Source organism: Triturus cristatus, chromosome 10 (genome assembly GCF_964204655.1).
Source record: "Triturus cristatus chromosome 10, aTriCri1.1, whole genome shotgun sequence".
NCBI lineage: Eukaryota > Metazoa > Chordata > Amphibia > Caudata > Salamandridae > Triturus > Triturus cristatus.
In genome coordinates, this window is record NC_140593.1 from 834,847,282 (window position 1) to 834,862,314 (window position 15,033).

Genomic DNA, 15,033 nt, shown 5'->3' on the forward strand with positions numbered 1-15,033 from the left:
CAGATTAAGTTTAGAACCAGCAAGCCTTCCCCTCAAGCACTGGAACGGCGACACCTTGGTCACCGCATTGGCAGTATTACAATGTGCCCACAACTTCTCTCGGGGGACCACTGTGGGTGATATTGTATTCTCTACAGCAAAATGGGCAGATGATCTCAACAACCAATTCATGATTTCCACAAGACCATTCGCCTGGGGGATATATAGCACGGCGTGACGATGCCTAATGGCAACCTCATTAAAAATTATTTAATTTCACTAGATGTAAACTAGACCTCATTTTCAGTGATAATGACCTTGGGTACCCCTCGCTTGCAAAATATCCTTCATAAAGTCCAAGACATTACTTTTGGTTATAGAATTCACACAACAGGCAGAGACCCATTAAGTGGCATAGTCGGCCACAACTAGGATGCATCTTTCTCCAGGCAGTAGTAATTCAAAAGGACCAACATATCTAACCCTAACTTATTCCATGGTTCCTGAGGGATTTCAACAAGAGTAAGCAGGGCTGTCCTAACTGATCTCAACTTGTCATTGGCCGCACATTAGAGAAAATCCCCCACCACACTTTCCACCTGTCTGTCCAAACCAGGCCATCATTAGCACTCCCTCACCCTAGCTTTAGTCAAGTTCCTTCCCACATGCCCCTCATGGGCAAATTTGCTAATTTTTTTCCCATAAGACTTCCGGAGGAACCAATCGATCCCCACTATAAAGCTCCCAGGATGCTTGTTTCCAGTCCAGGGAGGACCTGGCCTGGCAGTTCGGGCTGGACTCTTCCCATTGGGCACAGGGTCAAGACTGATTTGCCTATGGGTAGGTCCAAACTGGAATGGCATGGTGAGATAAAAAAACAATTGATTTAGGCCCAGATCTCTGTACTGGGGTGAATATATGGCATTGTTCTGCATTCAATCCATCAATTGTTCTTTTTGCATTTGTCACCCTGAGTGGGACGGGTATGCCCAGACGTGGGTCCCGTGCTCTCCATGCCACTGGGGTGAAGCTATCCTGGTTGATGATGGGCGAAACCCCGAAACCGGTCCTAGGATGTTTGTTTCCAGTCCAGGGAGGACCTGGCCTGGCAGTTTGGGCTGGACTGTTTCCATTGGGCAAGACTGATTTGCATATGGCTGAGTCCAAACTGGAATAGCATGCTGAGCAAAAAACGATGGATGTAGGCCCAGATCTCTGCACTGGGGTGAAAGTATAACATTTTTCTGCATTCTGTCAATCAATAGTTCTTTTTGCATTTGTCACCCCAAGTGGGATTGGTATGCCCAGATGTGGGTCCTGTGCTCTCCATGCCACTGGAGTCAAGCTATCCTGGCTGATGAGGGCTGAAACCCCAAACCGGTCCTAGAATGCTTGTTTCCAGTCCAGGGAGGACCTGGCCTGGCAGTTCGGGCTGGACTGTTCCCATTGTGCACAGGGTCAAGACTGATTTGCTTATGGCTGGGTCCAAACTGGAATGGCATGGTGAGCAAAAAAACGATGGATTTAGGCCCAGATCTCTGTACTGCGGTTAATGTATGACATTGTTCTGCATTCTGTGCATCAATTGTTGTTTTTGCAAACAGTCAGCAGGAACATTCTTAGCCCTTGGAAGGTACTGACCGTAATAGGTATATTCCATCAAACTCTCCACCCATCTTTTAATACATGGAATGGTATTCTCAATACTCATGTATCCCAATAACTTAACTAATAGTCTGTGGTCTGTCCTAAGCACAAATAGTAAACCTCACAAGAAAAACTTAAAAGGATATATCGCCCACATATCAGCCAAAGCCTCCCTTTTCAATGACGGAATACCTCTCTTCATCTCCTTTTAAGGGAACGGAAAGCGAAGGCCACAACCCTTTCTTCACTGCCCTCCACTTGGGACAAGACAGCCCCAAGACCTTTCAGGCTGGCATCTGTCATGAGAATAGTCTTCTTGGAGACATTAAAATGACCAAGGGTCGGCATCCTGGCAATTTCATTCCTAACGAGCTTGAAAGCTTCCTCACAGTCTTTAGACTAAGCAAATTGCACACCCTTATTAAGCTAGAGTCTGATCATCTGTATTTCACTTGCAAAATTAGGAACAAACTTAGAGTAATACTCCGTGAAGCCCAAGAATGACCTAATCTGATCCTTGTTGGTCGTAGAAGGTACCGCAATAATAGAGTTAGCAAGGTCTAGCTTGTGACTAATACCTTCTCCCGAAATCATGTGTTCCAAATGTGAAACCGATTCGACTTCAAACTTGTACTTTTCCTTCTTAAATGTAAGACCCTTATCTCTAAGTTTTGTTAACACTTGTCTCAAGGTAGCATCATGGCTCTGCTTGTCCTTCCTATAAACTATGACGTTGCCTTGTAAAAACATCACTGAATCAATTCCCTTCAAAACCTCCTTCATAAGCCTTTGAAAGCCTGCCGCCAATGAGGCTGACCCAAAACGGTAATCTAATTAACCTAAATGCCCCCAGAGAAGTGACGAAGGATGTGAGAAACCTTAAATCTTCATGTAACATCACCTGGTGGTACGTAGCTGAAAAATCCATCACACTAAAAATGCAGGCACCCTTGGGTATAGTCAAAGCCTCAGTGATATTTGGCAAGGGATTGCAATCAACCCAGATGCATTGGTTTACATCCCCAAGATCCACACACATTCTCAATTTTGCACAATTCTCTGCAGGATGCCGAACTATGGGGGCCAGCCATTCTGAAGACTCTTATCTCTTTAATAACTCCCGCCTGTAACAATTTATCTAACTCTTCTGGCAAGGGTTTTAACATAAGATTAAGTATCCTCCTCCCTGTATGCACAAAAGACTTAGTTTTTTCTTTACAATGATTCTGTGCTTGAAATCTTTTAAAAGACCCAGTTGATCTCTGAACACTTTATGAAACTCCTTCGTCAATTACGAGTCCTCCCCGATGTTAGCTATTGTAATGGCTTGATTTGGAGTGTTGGTATTAAGGACCATCCCTAAATCTTGTTGGTGTCACCAATCTAGTAATTTGCCACTGCATTTGAATACATAGATTTTCCCCAGAGTCTTTCTCCCCTTGAAGTTAATACTCATTACAGTTTACTCAATCAAATCGATCTTCAATCCTCCATACCCCGCAGGATTTATGTCAGGTGATAACAATGTGATATTTTAATTCCCATATGTCTCCTCCAGGTTTTTATCACCCACCAAGGTAAAAGGGGAACCAGAGTTCCCCAAAACTGATTTCAACACCATTCACCTGTCTAACTCCAGCAGAAGAAAGTACAACTTTTACAATTGCTTTTTGATTTATTGCTGGCATTTCAACACTTCATGTATCTTGACATTCTTTCACATAGAGCAAAATAATTTTTTTAGCACATCTGCGACAGAAAAACTACAGGCGTTACAGTTTGGATTATTTGAAAAATTATGCACTACCTCATTTGAAACACCTGACCTTGGTGTCTCTCCCCAAGCCAGGGTTCTCTTTGACAGATTGTGAGAAGTTGGCCTGATGTATGATGTCACTAGTTATAGTGTACACCTTATATCAGTCCAAATACCCTTATGGTGATTGGTTGTAAAGTCAACCTTATAGACCAGCTATCCTAGTGGTAGCATGGACAAGAGCAGTCTTAGGCTAAACTCTGAATGGCATGTGAAGCCAGCTGTGATACCATATATAATCCCTTGAATACCAAATGAAAGGACACCACAACAGATATATATATAAAATAAAGTGTATTTATTCTAAGCAAACCCTCAGCACTCTTTATGAGATTAGAGGTAAGTACAACACAGTCTTATTTATGCATACATTAAGTCACACAGGTAAGTAATACAGTTAGGCCCTAGGGGCCACGCAAACCATATACTAAGTAAGTGGTATAAGAACCACTGTCACGGAAATAGAATAGGCCTAGGCCTAGGGAATCGCTGGGGCTACACTACACTAGCGTTAGTTAGGAAGTGGGAGGCCCACGGGATTCGTGTGCAGAGTGGAAACACTCACGCGTAATGCGTAAAAGTCAATAGCAATAGTACAGTTTAGAAAACGGTAGATTTAGGACACTTCCGGAGTAGCTAGGAAGTTGAGACTTGAAAACTAGACACTAGGATAGTCACTATCCTGATGAGCACCGGAGTACCCAAGTTACCTAGCCCACAGGCTGCGGGTGCATAGGGGTGAAGATGCGTCGTTTTCGTCGTCGACTCCTATGGATGCCTGAAGAAAGATGCTGACAGGCAGTCAGTGAAGAGTGTTCGGTGGATCCCAAGGCTGGGATCAAGAGGAGAAGAAACCTGCAAGCAGAAGGGACAGAGTCAAGGTCACTAGCCAGTGACCACGTGGAACCAGGAAGGAACCAGGCGATGTCGTGAAGATTGCAGGTGAAGGTGAAGCTTGTCGCTGCAGCCAGGAGGACCAGGAAGCGTCGAGGACGACCAGGACCAGGAGGCGAGCTGTCCCACGAAGGCTCTTGCTGTCGGCGGCGTCGAAGTTGGACTAGGACTCACCAAGCCTTGGCAAGCGGAACCCACGAAGAACGAAGGACTTGCTTCTGGTGCAGACCAGGAAGGTCTGGGGTGCTTCTTCTTTGCAGAGAAGCGGGAGCCAGTCTGGAGGAGCCAAACCAGCGCAGAAGATTTCAGGGTGCGTCGTCACAGAGGCCACTAGCCAGCGGGCAAGCAACCGGACAGACGCGGCAAGCAGGAAAATGCTGAAGGGCCCCACGCAGGACTCGTGGAGTGTGGGGGGCTGATCTTCAGTGCAGATGGTGCTTGGGGTTGGGGCTTCTCAATCCCCGGTGCACAACTTCGAGGGTACCTCAGAAGCTGCGCTGTAAGTTACTAGCCACTTTTTCCAGGTAGCCGGTCCCACGTCGCTCGTCGCCTCCACGGATCTCAGCTCTGCTGCAGATGTGGATGAGGGTCGGAGAAGTCTGGAAGTCAAGGCTCTGGTCGGGCTCTGCAGTCGGTTCCTCGTAGAACGGTCGCAAAGCAAAGGGTAGTCTCTTGATGGTGCCTGTTTGCACAGGGTAGCCACTCCTTGGCTACAAGGGAGATTCTTCAGTCTTCTTCTTTCGTCGAATGTCGAAGGTCCAGAGTTTCTGTTCAGTTTTGCAGGTTCAGGATAATCCAAAGTCTTGAGGCCCAACTCCCACTCTTATACTAATCTGGGGGGCTGGGATACCTGCTAGGTCACGCCTTATGGGTGGGACCTGGGAGGGGGTGGTTACACCCACTTCCCTTTGTCCAGTTTCGCGCCAGAGCTGGGGCTGGAGTGCCCCAGCGCCGGTTTGAACTGGACTATGCAAGGAACACCTTGTGTGCCCCAGGCATGTCTCATTCCTTTCAGCCCACCCTGCCCCAATACACTAAAGGCTGTCTGGGGAGGTGCTAGCACCTCCCCAAGCAGGAAACCTATTGTCCAGGCCTCCCTGGCTGGGATCACTCCCAGCTGCAGGAGGTCAGACTTGTGTCGTGGCAGCAGCATCCATTTTGTGATGCTGAGGCTTTGGTCAGAGGCTAACAGTTGAAGTATGATTTTAACATGTCTTTCCCTCTAGAAGGGGAGAATAATATTCTCATGTCCAGAAATGGCATGGGGGTATTATTCCCTAGTGTTAGACACCTTACACGACATGTTTTGATAAAGCCAAACCATAGTTACCATAACCGTCTAAGATTATAAGGCACTTTAAGAGTATATGGTAGGCTATATCATAGAACAGCTATAAGGACAAGGTTCCGAAAGCTGCAGACAGGCTCAGCTCATGCTAGAGCACCATCTCACATGTTACCAAGCACTCTGCCTCCAGGATTGTCAAGGCCTGCCATAGGAGTGACTGATAGGTACACATGTGTCTATATGTAAGTTAGGTATAGGAATACTACACCTAAGCAAGGGGTGATTACACGACCTTGCCCCAGCTGAGTGATCAGCCAGTTGTGTCAAAATGGAAGGCCAGGCCAGGGGTGGCATAATACATGCTGCAGCCCCTGGTAGGCCTAGGGTACACCTATGCCCTGGGTACCTAGGGTACACTGTACAGGGTCCAATAAGGTGATCCTTACCAATTGGTTATGTACCTAGGGTACATGGAGTCCATTTTACAGAGAGAGCAGACAGCCTGAGACCCTGAATGGCAGGATCTCAGGCCAACTAAGTCGAAAAACCAGCTAGACACTAGGCAAAAAGTTGGGGGTAACCATAGTCAGATATCCACCTTCCTACACAGATCCTTCATACATTGCTTTCTAAGTTGAATTCCTATAGTTGTCTCCAGTATCGTTTTCTGAAGAAGTAGTCGCCCTTTCCACGGAGTGTGTCACACTGCCACGCATCTCTTTAACTCACCCTGAAGTGTGTTCCATGCCCTCAACAATATCCCCTGCTTACTTCAACATAGATATTTTAGCTAAAAGCTTCTCCTGCACCCTGGTGTCATTAAGGCATCGCACCAACTGATCCTTAATATGTGAGTCAGTTAAGTCCCCAAATTCACAAGTTCGGGTGAGGCTACATAATTGGCAAACTTCTCAACCTTGGCTTGGATTCTGATAAAGAATTTGATTTTCCATTACAATATATGTGGACCAAAATACTTTTCTAAAATTAGAACTTACATTTCATACAAGTCATTAGGTCACCTTCTCCGTTATCAATTACAGTCTCATCCAGGCTTTCATAAATATTGTGCCCCTCTATACCCAAATTGTGTAGCAACACTCTTAGTTTCCTTGCTGCAGAGACCTTCTCATTATTAATAGCCACAAGATAAGAATCAAAGAGTTGCTTCAATTTTTACCAGGGCAGTAAGGGTTCCCCAGAATCGGATGAAAACTGATGAGGCTGAGACGTGCTTGCAGCAGACATTCTTCAGTAACCTGGAAATGCAAAACTAAAACAGGCTAAAGAATTTTAGAACAAATACTAGACTGAATTAACAAGCTAACATAATAAACCAAAGCCATAAATAACCAAGTGCTATACGAGTCATCAACCATCTCTGAGTGAGAGGAATCAGCTGTGCTATGGAATCCAAAGGTCCTCAAGCAAAACAAAAGAAATCCCTACTGAATATTCTGTAGAAAATAACCAGACTTCCTTGGAAGCCGCTTCCAATATTTACTGATGACTCGAGTGCAGCACGGGTTAAAATGGCACAATTCAAACAGGACGCAATGGTAGAAGTCTATAGCATGACCCTCAGTGAGTCGCACAACAGTGTAACGCAGCACATGACCATTGCCGACATGAATACTCAGGGGACGACACGCATCCGGTGCCCATCTACACTGATGATACGGTCTCAAGAATCCGGAAGACTCGCAGCCTCAATTTAGTGCACAAACAATACCACAGTTCACGCTCCTCGCGCAGTGACACTCAAGGATCAAAACTTCACTTGGGCCTGTGGCAGAGCTCCTTGCAAGCGGGTGATAAGATTCAAACTCTTGCTGCTTGCCTGCTGTGCTGATGTCACGTTGCGGGCTACCAAAGAGGCATCACTTTAACTTGAACTGTCAAGTAAGACAGTATTGTTCTAAGTTTAACTTGGATTAATAACAAATCTATCTATTGCTCATAGTTTGGTCTTCCTAATTCAATAAGTAAGAAGTTCATTTTTTTTTTTAACAAACAAGATCTTTATTGGTATCATCAGCCGTACAGATCAACCACTGCCTACATCCCTTGGGGCGGCAGGGCCAAAGTAACAGTGCTAGGTGGCATGTGGGGGGGGCGGGGCAAAATACACAGCAAGCCGCCTACAACCCCATGTGGGGCCGGCCGCGTCAGGGGGGGGCAGCGGTAACGACACAGGGTGACTTAGATCTCGTTTTTATTAGGTTTTTCTTCTGAAATAATCATTTAACAGAGACAGAACTAGGGATCAATAAGTAAGAAGTTCATGATGATGAATATATATGTTCAGCAGACCTGATAGTCATGTCTAGGGTCCGGTCATTCTGGGTTCAACAGGATTCCCGAGGGGAGTTGGTGGATGCTCCGCTCCTGCTCCTCACAGGTAGATCATCGCCGACGTTAAGTTGAAGACAGCAAGCCAGTAATGTTTCTAAGTACCTTCATTCCACCAACATTACAGCACCGCTTCTTCCACAGTCTTCATCTTCACCCTCGGTCTCCAACCGCCACCTGTATTCCATCCGAACCAAGGCACCACGTCAAGTGAGTCTCAGGGTAGAATGGAATCACTGATAACCCAATAACCCAATAAAATGCAGGTTGCAACCGTATGCTAGGCAACCAAGACAGATTCCTGCAAACAATGAGGACGATAGCAACACCTGCACATTGTCATGCTACAAGGGATGCCGATATGAGGTGAGCAGAGCAAGCAGGGAGTCTGTTCAACTGACTGGTCCCTTTCTGGAGAGCACTGATGAGGTAAGCACCATGTGGAAATAGTGAAAACAGACATTCACTACATATACAAATACAATAAAACCTGAAAATGGCTAGGGATCAAGTTATTGCTTTTATGAAAAAGTACTGAAGGATGGAGAATTTCGAATGAAGTTAACCACTTACGGCTCTCCATGGTTTTTGCTTGGTTTGCGTTTGTGGGCACGGATGAGTGGACCTGCTCAGGTTTCTTTGATGTACACTTACTCTGCTTGGAGCACGCACAATCCTGCTCTGAGTACTTGCTGTACTCACGCATCTGCATTTTATGCCCACGGCCATGATCTGAACACGCAGACTGCCTTCGCAATCGCACTCAACACGTACACTTGGATTCACTTTCTTTTCTGTTACTTTATTTGGTTACACTATGTTTTCTCCCATGTGGGTAATGGGACAAGATGTCCTATTTTCAACGAAATTATGTTAATGGTAGTGTTTTTGTATTAGCTGTGTTGTTGGCGGTCTTTGTTTACTAGACAGCAGCTATGCATTTATATCCTTAGCCTTAACGTTTTTTTTTCAGTATGAAATTGAATCCAACACATCTATGTCAAAAAATTGATTATATTAAAAATATATCTTTCAAACAAGTATCTTTTTTCTTCTTCTTCGCCATCCAGTTATCCACAGCACACGTGAAGCAATTAAATGTGCTGTGTACAAAACAAGCTTGTTTGCTTTCTCGCTCACAAACACTAATATACTTTCATGTGAACTCCTACATCATAACATGTGTATTTGTAAAGTGCACGATCACCCGGAGGCATCTTGGCCCTGAATAACAGATGTTTATTGTTACCCAACTCAATGGTACTCATTTTATCGACCAGCTATGGATGAAAGGCGGAGCGGACCCGCCGCGAGTGGACGCATTCGTCCACTGAGCCACCAGACCCAGCCTGCTATACTCACTCACACATTATTTCATTTACTCACAGACAGTGCTTTAAATCAGCACTTCTTGTCAGACACTGAATGCCTACATTTCTTTAATCTGAACCGGGAAGTGCGACCTTCTCAGCACTGGCTCAGTACATTTAATGGAAGAGTATTGGCACTTATGAGTACCAAACAGATACCTGCGGTCCTGCACTTCTGTATTTTCATTGAAAAGACTGCTCATGGACATTGGCGCCTTGATTTACTTATACCAATCGATTTACGTACACATGCACTCACATGCCCTCTGGTTATGATTGATGAGCTGGTTTACTCTGTTCTTGTATTTGCCTTACAGTCTTCATTCACAGACAGACATGGATGCCCTCTCATGCTCCTGTGGTCTTGTGTGCTTCACAGGTGAAGGTCTGGCACCTGGGTCCTGATGGACAGGATCTTCCTTCCTCTGCGGCTGTTACTTTGGGGCCGGAAGGCTGCCAGGTCGAGACCCTACAGTTCCACCCCACTGCAGATGGAGTGCTGGCCAGTGGTGCTGGAAAGTTCTCCAAGGTCTGGGATGTTGCCAGTGAGAAACCCCTTGCAGGTAATATATGCTGCCAATATCATGCACTTGTCAGCGTTGTGTCCTATCAGAATACCCACAACCAAGGCATATATGGCCAAACCGATCCCCTCTAGAAAAGCACAGCAAATGGGGTTGGATCAGCAGTATGGCTTCATAGTGGACATACTCCTAACCCAGCTGTTTGTAGGAGCTGCTACTACAGGTTTCAAGCTGCCACAATTTTTCAAAAAAAGGCTATCGAGTTGTAAGTTGTGAAGGGTTATTCCCTATGCAAAGCAAGCACAAGCAGCCTCGTTGGTTGGAGAAGCATCTGTCTGCTTGTTTCAAAACTGAAATCTGAGATAGCGGGAATGAGCTTTAATGGAAAGAACTATGCAATTTTTTATTGTCTGTACTTTAAAGACATATGGGTTGTTTTAGTGGACAAAATAGTTTGCACAGACACACACACACACACACACACTAGCTTTACAAAAGGCACTACTGAGCCCAGGTAGAAGTGCATTTTTAAACAATGAATGCAAACAGTTGTAAGGCTTGATCCAGACATTACTTCTGCACACTCCGAAGGGTCTCACTGCAGCTATCTTTGCTTAACAATCTGATTTGAAATAGAGACCAGAGGCGTGAGCATACTTCAAGGCCCAGAGACTGAATGTGCCAGACCGCTAATGAAACAATGGATGAAAACCAAACAAAAAGCAGAGCTGTATTGGACCGAGAACCAGAAAAAAACACGAGCAGAGAATCCTGACCAGAACATCATGAGCAGACTTAGAGATTGAACAGTGTTGCCAGTTCTTTTAGCAGACATGTGACTGAAAATTGAGAAAGAGAGAGAGAAACATGACTGCAGCAAATGACAGAAAAGAATAGAATAAACCTAGGAACAACAAATCAAAAACAGATTTAGAGGACTGAAACAGGCAACGTGAAGCATTTGAAGTAGCATGGCAAAGACTACGAGAAAATCCAGCCAGACTTAATGGAACAGAGTATGGACTGCTGCCAGCACAGCACAGACTGTGATCAATTTTAAGAGGTCTCCTTTTACAAATACATTTGTATTGGAATATAGATTAACAATAAATATGGCGATACATATTTAAAATCTCAGTGTACATTATCAGATTAAATATAATCAAAAATACAAGTATATATTAGGCAAACTAATCCATGTCCGCAAATTCATCAGAGACAAAAAAAGAAATGCAAGTTATCAGTTTTATAAAAAAAACATCTCCCAAGAGTCTTGTAATGCCTTTTGGCCTTTTTTTACTCTAACTTTTCAAAATGTTAGGCTCCATTTCGAATAGATGACAAACTAGTGTCCACCAATTATTCATGGAAGGCGGACTGGATGATTATCATTCTCGAACAATACAGTCAATCAATCAGCTCGGATTTGTAAAGTGCGGCTAATCACCCTGGGAGGTATCCAGGCACTAGGTTCTTGCTGCACTCAGTCGAAGAGCCAGGTCTGGGTCCCTTTCTAAATTCCGGGAGAGAGGATGATGTTTGAAGGTGGAGGAGAAGGTCATTCCAGGACTTGGCGGCACGGTAGGAAAAAGATTGTCCTCTGCTGTAGCTTTGACGGATGCGGGGAGTGTGAGAGAGGGCGAGGGAGGCGGCTCGCTAGAGTCTAGAGGGTTAGTGGAAGTTCAGGCAGTGGTTGATGTATGCTGGTCATTGGTTGTGGTGGGCCTTGTGAGCGTGTATCAGCATCATGAATTGGCATCTTTTCTGGATGGGGAGCCAGTGGAGGTTCCTGAGGTGGGGGAGTGATGTGAGTCTATTTGGGGAGGTTGAGGATGAGTCTGACAGCTGAGTTCTGTATTGTTTGGATTTTCTTCGGGAGTTGGTTGGTGATTCCCGTGTAGAGCGCTTTGCCGTAGTTGAGCCGGCTTGTGACTAGGGCTTAGGTAATGGTTTTCCTTGTGTTGATGGGGGGGCATCTGAAGATCTTTTGGATCATGCAAAGGGTTTGAAAGCAGTCGGAGGCGACTGCGTTGATCTGGTGTTTTATGATGTGTTAGCTGTTCAGGATGATACCGAGGTTGTGGGCGTGGTCTGTCGGTGTGGGTCAGAGTTCAGAAGACCACCAGGTGTTGTTCCGTGGGGAGGTGGTGTTCCCAAAGATCAACAATTCCATTTTGTCCGTGTTGAGCTTTAGGCAGTTGGTCTTCATCCAGTCGACTACTCTCTTCATGCAGTTATGGAAGTTAGGGCCAGATGTACGAACGTTTTTGCATGCGCACACGGGTTTGCAAACACGTTTGCGCATGCAAAAACCTAGTGGGCCATGTACATAGCCTATTTAGCGAGTCGCAATTTTTTTGCGACTCACTAAATAGGTTTTGCGACTCGCTATTAGGAAGGGGCATTCCCTTCCCAATAGCGAGCGCAAGCCCATGTATGAATGTTTTGCGACCGCAAATTACCACCCTTCCCCTTTGCAAATGCAGGGGAAAATATTTTTTAAGGGCAGGCAATGATCCCAGAGACCACTACCTGCCCTTAAAAAATGAAACGAAAAAGTTTCTTTTTTTTTTTTAATGCATCCTGTTTTCATTAAGGAAACGGGCTGCATTAAAAAAAAACTGCTTTATTTAAAAGCAGTCCCAAACACGGTGGTCTGCTGAGCCCAGCAGGCCACCATACCTGGGATGGCCTGCCATTCCCATTGGGCTCGTAAATTGCGAGAGACTCATGAATATTGATAAGCCTCGCAATTTGCGCTCCCATTGGGAATCGCAAACCGTGTTGAAAACACTGTTGTACATGCAATATAGCGCCTCGCAAATTGCGAATTGCAAACAACTCGCAATTTGCGAGGCGCTGTTTTGCGTGTTGTTCATCTGGCCCTTAGTCCCAGTGGTGGAGGGGTCTTCTTAGAGCGAGAGGATGAGCTGGGTGTGGTCTGCATAGGATATGATGTTGATTCCAAGGGTTCTTACGATGTTGGCCAGGATATCATGTAGGTGTTGAACAGGGTGGAGACGAAGGTTGAACCTTGAGGGACACTGCAGATGATGTTCTTGGGTTCTGAGGTGAATTGTGGTAGGCGGATTCTATGGGTTTGTCCTGTGAGGAAGGATACAATCCATTGCAAGGCATCTCCCTGGATCCCGATGTGGCGGAGTCTCTTGATAAGGGTGTGGTGGGATACCGTGTTGAACGCTGCTGAGATGTCGAGGTGGATCTAAGCCGCTGTGTCTCCCCAATCGAGGAGGGTTCTGATGTTGTCTGTGGCAGGGATCAGGGTGGTCTCCGTGCTGTAGTTTGCACTGAAACTGGATTGGGAGGTGTCCAGCAGGTTGCTGTTCTCCAGGTGTTCAGTGAGTTGTCTGTTGAGTGCCTTCTTGAGGACTTTGGTGGGGAAGGAGAGCAGAGAGATAGGGTGGTAGTTTATGGTTTTGCTGGGGTCAGCGGAGGGTTTCTTGAGGAGGGGTTTGACCTCTGCGTTTTTCCATTGATCAGGGTAGGTGGCCATGGTGTTGGATGCATTGAGAATGGAGGCGAGTTAGCTGCTGATTTCCTTGCTCCTGAGGTGGAAGAGGTGGTGGGGGCCGGGGTCCATGGGTGCTCCATAGAGGACGGAGTTCATGATGGCTGTGGTGGTCTGTGTGGTGAGATGTTCCCATTCGGTAAACGGATGGTTGTGGGTGACGTCCGTTGGCATGAGGAGGCTGTAGAGGTCGGTAGGTTGGGGCTCAAAGTTTCTCTATATCGTGGATATCTTGTTGTGAAAGTAGTCCGCCAGGGCGTTGCAGAGTTCCTGGGAAGGGGCGAGCGTCTCTGTGGGTGACAGTCAGGAGAATTCTCTGACGGCGTTGAAGAGTTCCTTGCTGTGGTTCAAGCTGGCTTCAATGTGATCTGCCAGGGGACGTCTTTTCGTGTCATTTAGGTATTGATGGTTTTTGTTGAGGGCTGATTTAAAGGTGGCTTTGTCTGTGGGATCTTTGCTGGCGTGCTATAGTCTTTCTAGGCTTTTGCAGTTGTGTTTTATAATCATGAGTTCTGGTGTATACCATCTGGCTTGTTTGGTGGATCTACTGATGTTGGCGGACTTGATAGGGGCGACTCTGTTGGCGCAGTTGGTGAGCCATGCGGAGAGGTTCTCAGCAGCCTGTTCGAGGTTGGTTGCAGGGTTGGAGCTGGTGGAGTTGAGGGAGTCCGTCCATTGGCTCTCTGTCACTTAGTTGCAGCTATGGTGGGGGGAGCTTGGAGTACATGGTTATCCTGCAATGGTGAAACAGACAATGGTATGGTTAGTCCAGGTGAGTTTGGTGACATGGCTGTACTTGACTCTGTCTCTGGCAGTGAAAATCGGGTCAAGCATGTGCCCTGCGCTGTGTGTGGGGTTAGTGACCAGTTGGTTGAGACCGATGTTGCTCATGCTTTCCAGGAGTTTGGCGGTGTTCATGTCTTTGGGGTCGTCGAGGTGGAAGTTGAGGTCACCGAGGAAGATGTAGTGCTTGGAGACAATGGCAAGTGGGGCGATGAATTTGAGAATGGCATTGCAGACCGAGGGTTAAGCCTGGGGGTCTGTAGGTGAGGGTGCCTCTGATGGTTGTTCTGCCTTTGGTTTGGAGTTGGAAGTTGAGGTGTTCCATGATTGATGTGGTGTCGTCTTTGGTGGTGGTGCAACGGATGATTTCTTTGTGGATGATGGTGATTCCGCCTCCGTGTTTGTTGGTACGGTCCTGGTATATCATCTTGCATTCGTTGGGCGTCACTGTAGCGATGTCAGGGGTGGAGCCAGGTCTAGATGATGAAGACAACACCGGGAGTGAGGGTGGAGACGGTGTCCCAGATTTCGGTGACGTGTTTGCAGAATGATTTGGAGTTGAGGAGGAGGCAGTGGAGTGGATCTGTGGCGGTGGTGGTCGATGAGGTGGGTGTGGTGAGGGTTTCTGAGAGGGCGGAAGGTGTAGGGTTGCGGGTGAAGAGACAGTGGCGGCAGGTGAAAGGTCCTACTGTTGATCGAAGTGATATGAGTCAGCAGATGTTGTTGCGGCATCTGGAGTCCAGCGCTCGGAGATCTGCGGCAGAGTATGTGTGAGTGGCAGGAGGGCCAGGGTTCCTGGCGCTGTGCGTAGTCCAGATGAGGACAATCACAGATGGGCTTGCCTTTGGCGC

General features: G+C 46.4%; 1 protein-coding gene across 1 annotated transcript in view; it reads left to right on the top strand.

The window, feature by feature from the left end:
- The window catches only part of CORO7 (coronin 7), an 850,148-nt gene that overhangs the window by 142,029 nt on the left and 693,086 nt on the right, over positions 1 to 15,033 (top strand). Inside the window, exon 5 of the mRNA XM_085628451.1 lies at positions 9,726 to 9,909. Coding sequence (XP_085484577.1) covers positions 9,726 to 9,909 — 184 coding nt within the window. The remainder of the gene's footprint in view (positions 1 to 9,725; positions 9,910 to 15,033) is intronic.